General features: G+C 36.5%; 1 protein-coding gene across 1 annotated transcript; it reads left to right on the top strand.

The window, feature by feature from the left end:
* Positions 1 to 59: 59 nt before the first annotated feature.
* LOC123121035 (50S ribosomal protein L2, chloroplastic-like) lies at positions 60 to 2,653 on the top strand. The gene is made up of 3 exons (XM_044540974.1): positions 60 to 94; positions 586 to 992; positions 1,644 to 2,653. The coding sequence occupies exons 1-3, from the start codon at positions 60 to 62 to the stop codon at positions 2,084 to 2,086; spliced, it is 885 nt and encodes a 294-aa protein (XP_044396909.1). The 3' UTR covers positions 2,087 to 2,653.
* The last annotated feature ends 6,428 nt before the right edge of the window (positions 2,654 to 9,081 follow it).

Raw genomic sequence — 9,081 nt, 5'->3', positions numbered from 1 at the left:
ATGTCTTTCTATATGAAAATTGGTTATTTACGATGTACGATGATCCCTGTTAAGCATCCATGGCTGAATGGTTAAAGCGCCCAACTCATAATTGGTAAATTTGCGGGTTCAATTCCTGCTGGATGCACACGAACGGGAACATTCCATAAGTCTATTGGAACTGGCTCTCTATCCATGGAATCTCATCCATCATCCATACATAACGAATTGGTATGGTATATTCATACCATAACATAAGAACAATAAGAACTCGAATTCTTATCGATACTGGAACTCAGAGCATAGGAGGGAAAGTCGATTTATGGATGGAATCAAATACGCGGTATTTACAGAAAAAAGTCTTCGTTTATTGGGAAAGAATCAATATACTTTTAATGTCGAATCGGGATTCACTAAGACAGAAATAAAGCATTGGGTTGAACTCTTCTTTGGTGTTAAGGTGGTAGCTGTGAATAGCCATCGACTACCTGGAAAAGGTAGAAGAATAGGACCTATTCTGGGCCATACAATGCATTACAGACGTATGATCATTACCCTTCAACCGGGTTATTCTATTCCACTTCTAGATAGAGAAAAAAACTAAAGGAGAATACTTAATAATACGGCAAAACATTTATACAAAACACCTATCCCGAGCACACGCAAGGGAACCGTAGACAGGCAAGTGAAATCCAATCCACGAAATAATTTGATCCATGGACGGCACCGTTGTGGTAAAGGTCGTAATTCCAGAGGAATCATTACTGCAAGGCATAGAGGGGGAGGTCATAAGCGCCTATACCGTAAAATAGATTTTCGACGGAATCAAAAAGACATATCTGGTAGAATCGTAACCATAGAATACGACCCTAATCGAAATGCATACATTTGTCTCATACACTATGGGGATGGTGAGAAGAGATGTATTTTACATCCCAGAGGGGCTATAATTGGAGATACTATTGTTTCTGGTACAAAAGTTCCTATATCAATGGGAAATGCCCTACCTTTGAGTGCGGTTTGAACTATTGATTTACGTAATTGGAAGTAACCAATTAGGTTTACGATGAAACCTAGAAATCGAACACTGATCCAATTTGACTACCTCTACGGGATAGACCTCAACAGAAAACTGTTGAGTAACGGCAGCAAGTGATTGAGTTCAGTAGTTCCTCATAGAAAATTATTGGCTCTAGAGATATGGTAATATGGAGAAGACAAAATTGTTTGAAGCACGCACAGAACCGGAAGCGCCCCTTGTTTCAAAGAGAGGAGGACGGGTTATTCACATTTAATTTGATGGTCAGAGGCAAATTGAAAGCTAAGCAGTGGTAATTAAGACCCCCGGGGGAAAATAGGGATGTCTCCTACGTTACCCATAATATGTGGAAGTATCGACGTAATTTCATAGAGTCATTCGATCTGAATGCTACATGAAGAACATAAGCCAGATGACGGAACGCAGAGACCTAGGATGTAGAAGATCATAACATGAGCGATTCGGCAGATTTGGATTCCTTTCCTATATATCCACTCATGTGGTACTTCATCATATGATTCATATAAGATCCATCTGTCTAGAGATCGTCATATACATCTAGAAAGCCGTATGCTTTGGAAGAAGCTTGTACAGTTTGGGAAGGGGTTTTTTGAGAGAAAAGAAGAATCTACTTCAACCGATATGCCCTTAGGCACGGCCATGCATAACATAGAAATCACACGTGGAAGGGGTGGGCAATTAGCTACAGCAGCAGGTGCTGTAGCGAAACTCATTGCAAAAGAGGGTAAATCGGCCACTTTAAGATTACCATCTGGGGAGGTCCGTTTAGTATCCCAAAACTGCTTAGCAACAGTCGGACAAGTGGGTAATGTTGGGGTGAACCAAAAAAGTTTGGGTAGAGCCGGATCTAAGTGTTGGCTAGGTAAACGCCCCGTAGTAAGAGGGGTAGTTATGAACCCTGTGGACCACCCCCATGGGGGCGGTGAAGGGAAAGCTCCCATTGGTAGAAAAAAACCCACAACCCCTTGGGGTTATCCTGCGCTTGGAAGAAGAACTAGGAAAAGGAAAAAATATAGCGATAGTTTTATTCTTCGTCGCCGTAAGTAAATACGTAACTAGGAATATGGAAAATTGCATTTTTGGAATTTGCAATAATGCGATGGGCGAACGACGGGAATTGAACCCGCGCATGGTGGATTCACAATCCACTGCCTTGATCCACTTGGCTACATCCGCCCCTTATCCAGCTAAAGGATTTTTTTCTTTTTTCCATTGATCATTAATCTATTTATTCTGACCTCCGTACTTCGATCGAGATATTGGACATAGAATGCCACTCTTTAAAAAGGAAAAAAGGAGTAATCAGCTGTGACACGAAAAAAAACGAATCCTTTTGTAGCTCATCATTTATTGGCAAAGATAGAAAAGGTCAATATGAAGGAGGAGAAAGAAACAATAGTAACGTGGTCCCGGGCATCTAGCATTCTACCCACAATGGTTGGCCATACAATCGCGATTCATAATGGAAAGGAACATATACCTATTTACATAACAAATCCTATGGTAGGTCGCAAATTGGGGGAATTCGTGCCTACTCGGCATTTCACGAGTTATGAAAATGCAAGAAAGGATACTAAATCTCGTCGTTAACTGAATTCTGAATAGAAAGATTAAGAAGAAAAAAAGATTCAAAATAAAGTAAAGGTAGGCGGGGAATAACCTTATTTATGACAAGTTTCAAACTAGTAAAGTATATCCCTAGGATAAAGAAGAAGAAAAGTGGGCTAAGGAAACTCGCAAGGAAAGTTCCAACCGATCGTCTACTTAAGTTCGAGAGAGTTTTCAAAGCACAAAAACGTATCCCTATGTCTGTTTTCAAAGCACAAAGAGTTCTTGACGAGATTCGCTGGCGTTACTACAAGGAAACTGTTATGATACTGAACCTCATGCCCTATCGAGCATCTTATCCCATCTTAAAGTTGGTTTATTTGGCAGCCGCAAATGCTACTCATTATAGGGATTTCGACAAAGCGAATTTATTTATTACTAAAGCCGAAGTCAGTAGGAGTACTATTATGAAGAAATTCAGACCTCAAGCTCGAGGACATAGTTTCCCCATAAAAAAAGCATGTGTCATATAACAATTGTACTAAATATAGTAAAGAAATCTAAATAACCTTTAGATCCATCTAAGATTTCGATTCCCAGTAAAAAAAATATAGAATAGAAAAATATGGGACAAAAAATAAATCCACTCGGTTTCAGACTTGGTACAACCCAAAAACACCATTCCTTTTGGTTCGCACAACCAAAAAATTATTCGGAAGGTCTACAGGAAGATAAAAAAATAAGGGATTGTATCAAGAACTATATACAAAAGAATAGGAAAAAGGGCTCGAATAGAAAAATAGAATCAGACTCAAGTTCCGAAGTAATTACACATAATAGAAAAATGGACTCAGGTTCAAGTTCCGAAGTAATTACACATATAGAAATCCAAAAAGAAATCTATACGATCCACGTCATAATCCATATTGGATTCCCAAATTTATTAAAGAAAAAAGGAGCAATCGAAGAATTAGAGAAAGATCTACAAAAGGAAATTAACTCTGTAAACCAGAGATTTAATATTTCTATCGAAAAAGTTAAAGAACCTTATAGACAGCCTAACATTCTTGCAGAATATATAGCTTTCCAATTAAAAAATAGAGTTTCATTCCGAAAGGCAATGAAAAAAGCCATTGAATTAACTAAAAAAGCAGATATAAGGGGAGTAAAAGTAAAAATTGCGGGTCGTCTCGGAGGAAAAGAAATTGCACGCGCCGAATCTATTAAAAAAAGTAGACTTCCCCTCCAAACAATTCGCGCTAAAATTGATTATTGCTGCTATCCAATTCGGACTATCTATGGAGTATTAGGTGTAAAAATTTGGATATTCGTAGACGAAGAATAAGTAATCTTGTCTTCGGATTCTGTCCATTGATAGAATAAAAAATGACAAGAGACTTTTTCCTGAAATCCCTGCAAAAGAAGAAATTATACCTCTTTCTATAAGATTTAATGAAAATTGATAAATCATTTAATATAATTGCTATGCTTAGTGTGTGACTCGTTATTTTTTTTTCTTTTTTTAAGAAAAAACTTAGTAATTATAGAAAATTAACTAATAACCAACCTATTGCTTCGTATTGTCGAGATCCTAACTAAGAAACAGTCACTATATGAATAAATACCTCTATCATAAATGAGTAGATGTGTCATATAGTTGTAGCAACTGCAATTTTTTCTCTAAAAAATAAAAGGGATTCTAGGTTGTGAAGCAAAACTAAAGGGATGTGGATAAAGGGAGGGATGATAGAAAGAAGGAAGAGGAAATAAATAAGATATAGGATTCCACTATGTATGGTCTATGAATTACATCATAAAAGGCAATGTGATAAAGCATCAATATAATAAAAATAATAGAGAATTAAAAATTGTAACTTGAAACAAGAACTACAAATTTAAAGCAATAATAAAGAGCCGCCCGGGTTAATAAAACTGAGAAAATTAACTCGGAAAGAAATTTTTTGGAAGCTCCGTTGCGGGATTCAGACCTAACCATTCAAGGAGAAGCAGTGGGAACGACAGAACCTATGATTCCATAGGATTTTATTGAAAAGAATCCTAACACTTCATTGGGTGGGATGGCGGAACAAACCAAAAAAATTGTCTTATTTGGTAAGTTTATAAATTAACAAATAAGACAGGAAAGAGTAAATATTCGCCCGCGAAATTCTTATTGAATTAGAATACTTTACCGCGATTCAATAAGAGTAAAAATAAGGATTTTTTTAAGAAGGATTACATTATCTATAAATATAGAATTTAGATAAATATACACACACATCTGGATATATTCTAGATCTTCTTTTTTGACTATATATTATATTTTTCTGTTTTAACAAATTCAATATAAAAAAACCGAACTTTTTCTATTATCTATTAATGTGTATCTATCCGTACCGTAATATTTTGGAATATTATGAATTAGAGAAATTTACATGCTTTCTCATTCCATTCGCGAGGAGCTGGATGAGAAGAAACTCTCATGTCCAGTTTTGCAGTAGAGATGGAACTAAGAAAGAGAACCATCGACTATAACCCCAAAAGAACCAGATTTCGCAAACAACATAGAGGAAGAATGAAAGGAAAATCCTGCCGAGGCAATCGTATTTGTTTTGGTAGATATGCTCTTCAAGCACTTGAACCCGCTTGGATCACGGCGAGACAGATAGAAGCAGGACGAAGAGCAATAACATGATATGCACGTCGTGGTGGAAAAATATGGGTATGTATATTTCCCGACAAACCGGTTACACTAAGACCCACGGAAACACGTATGGGCTCGGGAAAGGGGTCCCCCGAATATTGGGTATCCGTTGTTAAACCTGGTCGTATACTTTATCAAATGGGGGGAGTATCTGAAACTGTAGCTAGAGCAGCTATCTCCATAGCTGTCAATAAAATGCCCATACGAAGTCAATTTATTCGATTAGAGATATAGAACCCTAAAAGGGGTATGGAAGATAAAAAAAAATGCCCGGTTTTTCTTTCTGGAAAGACAATATTTCTTTCATCCTTTTGCATTGAAATAACAAATTGAAATCAAAATAAAAAATAATATGATTCAACCTCAGACCCTTTTAAATGTAGCAGATAATAGTGGAGCTCGAAAATTGATGTGTATTCGAGTCATAGGAGCTGCTGGTAATCAGCGATATGCTCGTATTGGTGATGTTATTGTTGCTGTAATCAAAGACGCATTGCCCCAAATGCCTCTAGAAAGGTCCGAAGTAATTCGAGCTGTAATTGTACGTACATGTAAAGAGTTCAAATGCGAAGACGGTATAATAATCCGCTATGATGACAATGCTGCGGTTATAATTGATTCAAAAGGCAATCCAAAAGGAACTCGAGTTTTTGGCGCGATTGCCGAGGAATTGAGAGAATTGAATTTTACAAAAATAGTTTCATTAGCTCCTGAAGTATTATAAATACTAGTAGGCGAAATTGAGACCAAAGAATTAATTTAGTAGATTGTGTTTTACGTATATGTTTTAAAATCCAAAATGAAAAAAAAAACATGTTGATTATAGAAAAATTAGGAGGAACCTAGAATTAGAGTCTTATGGGCAAGGACACTATTGCTGATTTACTAACCTCTATAAGAAATGCGGACATGAATAAAAAAGGAACAGTTCGAGTAGTGTTAAAATACTTCTACGAGAGGGTTTTATTGAAAGTGTTCGGAAACATCAGGAACGTAACAGATATTTCTTGGTTTCAACTTTGCGACATCAAAAGAGAAAGACTAGAAAAGGAATATATAGAACAAGAACCTTTTTAAAGCGTATCAGCCGACCCGGCTTACGAATTTATACCAACTATCAAGGAATTCCTAAAGTTTTGGGTGGAATGGGAATTGCTATTCTTTCTACTTCTCGAGGAATAATGACAGATCGAGAAGCTCGACTAAACAGAATTGGGGGAGAAGTCTTATGTTATATATGGTAATCGCCCCGCCTATAGTGCTCGAATCTCGCCCTTCCTATTTTTAAAATAAAAATAGAAAAATAGGAGAGAAAAATATGACAGAAAAAAAAATAGGAGAGAAAGAAAAACCCGAGAGAAGCAAAAGTAACTTTCGAAGGTTTAGTTACGAAAGCCCTACCCAATGGAATGTTCCGCGTTCGGCTAGAGAATGACACCATCATCCTAGGCTATATTTCAGGAAAGATACGGTCTAGTTCTATACGAATACTGATGGGGGATAGGGTCAAAATTGAAGTAAGTCGTTATGATTCAAGCAAGGGACATATAATTTATAGACTTCCCCATAAGGATTCGAAGCGTATCGAAGACTCGAAGGATAGCGAAGATTTGAAGGATAGCGAAGATTTGAAGGATACCAAAGATTCAAAGGATTAGGTTTTTCTTTTTTTTTCTAGGGTAATAAATTCTAAGTTCTAAAATTCAAGCGAAGAGACTTATTTTTTCCAAAAGATTAGATTCATAGTTTAAAAAAGGATACGGAAATATGAAAATAAGAGCTTCCGTTCGTAAAATTTGTACAAAATGTTGACTGATTCGTAGGCGTGGACGAATTAGAGTCATTTGCTCTAATCCGAAGCATAAACAAAGACAGGGGTAATCTTTCGAAAAAGAACTTTACTTTCTAAAAAGTAAAAAAAAAGTACCCGCGGAAATGTTCCAATTCCAAATAAAATAATTTCATTTAAAATAATTAAAGTAAAGGGTTTATTTTACCCTGAAACGGATATATTTGTATCTTTTTTCTTTTTTTATTTCTAACTCATATTTATGAGATAATAAAATATGGCAAAAGCTATACCAAAAATTGGTTCACGTAAGAAAGTGCGTATTGGTTTACGTAGGAATGCACGTTTTAGTTTACGGAAGAGTGCACGTAGAATAACAAAAGGGGTTATTCATGTTCAAGCTAGTTTCAACAATACCATTATAACTGTTACAGACCCACAAGGTCGGGTGGTTTTTTGGTCCTCGGCCGGTACTTGTGGATTCAAAAGCTCAAGAAAAGCATCACCCTATGCTGGTCAAAGAACAGCAGTAGATGCTATTCGTACAGTAGGTTTGCAACGAGCAGAAGTTATGGTAAAGGGCGCTGGTAGTGGAAGAGATGCCGCATTACGAGCCATTGCTAAAAGTGGTGTGCGATTAAGTTGTATACGCGATGTAACACCTATGCCGCATAATGGATGTCGACCGCCTAAAAAAGACGTCTGTAAAAGAATTAACCCGCTTTCAACTTTCATTTCAAGAGAAATAAACGATTCAATGATAAAATAATAATACTAGTCTATTATGGTTCGAGAGGAGGTAGCAGGATCCACTCAAACACTACAGTGGAAGTGTGTTGAATCAAGAGTGGATAGTAAGCGCCTTTATTATGGTCGTTTCATTCTGTCCCCGCTTAGAAAAGGTCAAGCGGACACCGTCGGTATTGCCTTGCGAAGAGCTTTACTTGGAGAAATAGAAGGAACATGTATCACACGTGCAAAATTTGGGAGCGTGCCGCACGAGTATTCTACAATAGCAGGTATTGAAGAATCCGTACAAGAAATTTTACTAAATTTGAAAGAAATTGTATTGAGAAGTAATCTCTATGGAGTTAGAGACGCATCCATTTGCGTCAAAGGTCCTAGATACATAACTGCTCAAGATATCATCTTACCGCCTTCCGTAGAAATCGTTGATACGGCACAACCTATAGCTAACTTGACAGAGCCCATTGATTTCTGTATTGATTTACAGATCAAGAGAGATCGTGGATATCAGACAGAACTCAGAAAGAACTATCAAGATGGAAGTTATCCTATAGATGCTGTATCCATGCCTGTTCAAAATGTGAATTATAGTATTTTTTCTTGTGGGAATGAAAATGAAAAACACGAGATACTTTTTCTAGAAATATGGACTAATGGAAGTTTAACCCCTAAGGAAGCACTTTATGAGGCTTCTCGTAATTTGATTGATTTATTTCTTCCTTTTCTACACGCGGAGGAAGAGGGCGCTAGTTTCGAAGAAAATAAAAACAGGTTTACTCCACCCCTTTTTACTTTTCAAAAAAGATTAACTAATCTAAAGAAAAACAAAAAAGGAATTCCATTGAATTGTATTTTTATTGATCAATTAGAATTGACTTCTAGAACGTATAATTGTCTAAAAAGGGCCAATATACATACACTATTGGACCTTTTGAGTAAGACTGAAGAAGATCTTCTGAGAATTGACAGTTTTCGTATGGAAGATAGAAAACATATATGGGACACTCTAGAGAAGCATCTCCCAATTGATTTACTTAAGAATAAACTCTCGTTTTAAATCCATTGCAAATTTTTTTCTTCTTCTTTTTCGAGTTAGAATAAAAAGAAAACAATTTAGCATCTTTGGTACAATCTATATTTTCGCGAAATGGATCATAATAAAATGGATTTTAGGTATCTAGGGAAGATTCACTTGGAAGTAACTATTTCGTAGATACCTATGGTACTTCACGGTTGAATGAATCAAAAAATATC

Source organism: Triticum aestivum, chromosome 5D (assembly GCF_018294505.1).
Source record: "Triticum aestivum cultivar Chinese Spring chromosome 5D, IWGSC CS RefSeq v2.1, whole genome shotgun sequence".
In the NCBI taxonomy this organism is placed as follows: domain Eukaryota; kingdom Viridiplantae; phylum Streptophyta; class Magnoliopsida; order Poales; family Poaceae; genus Triticum; species Triticum aestivum.
This window is presented reverse-complemented; position numbering and strand designations above follow the sequence as displayed.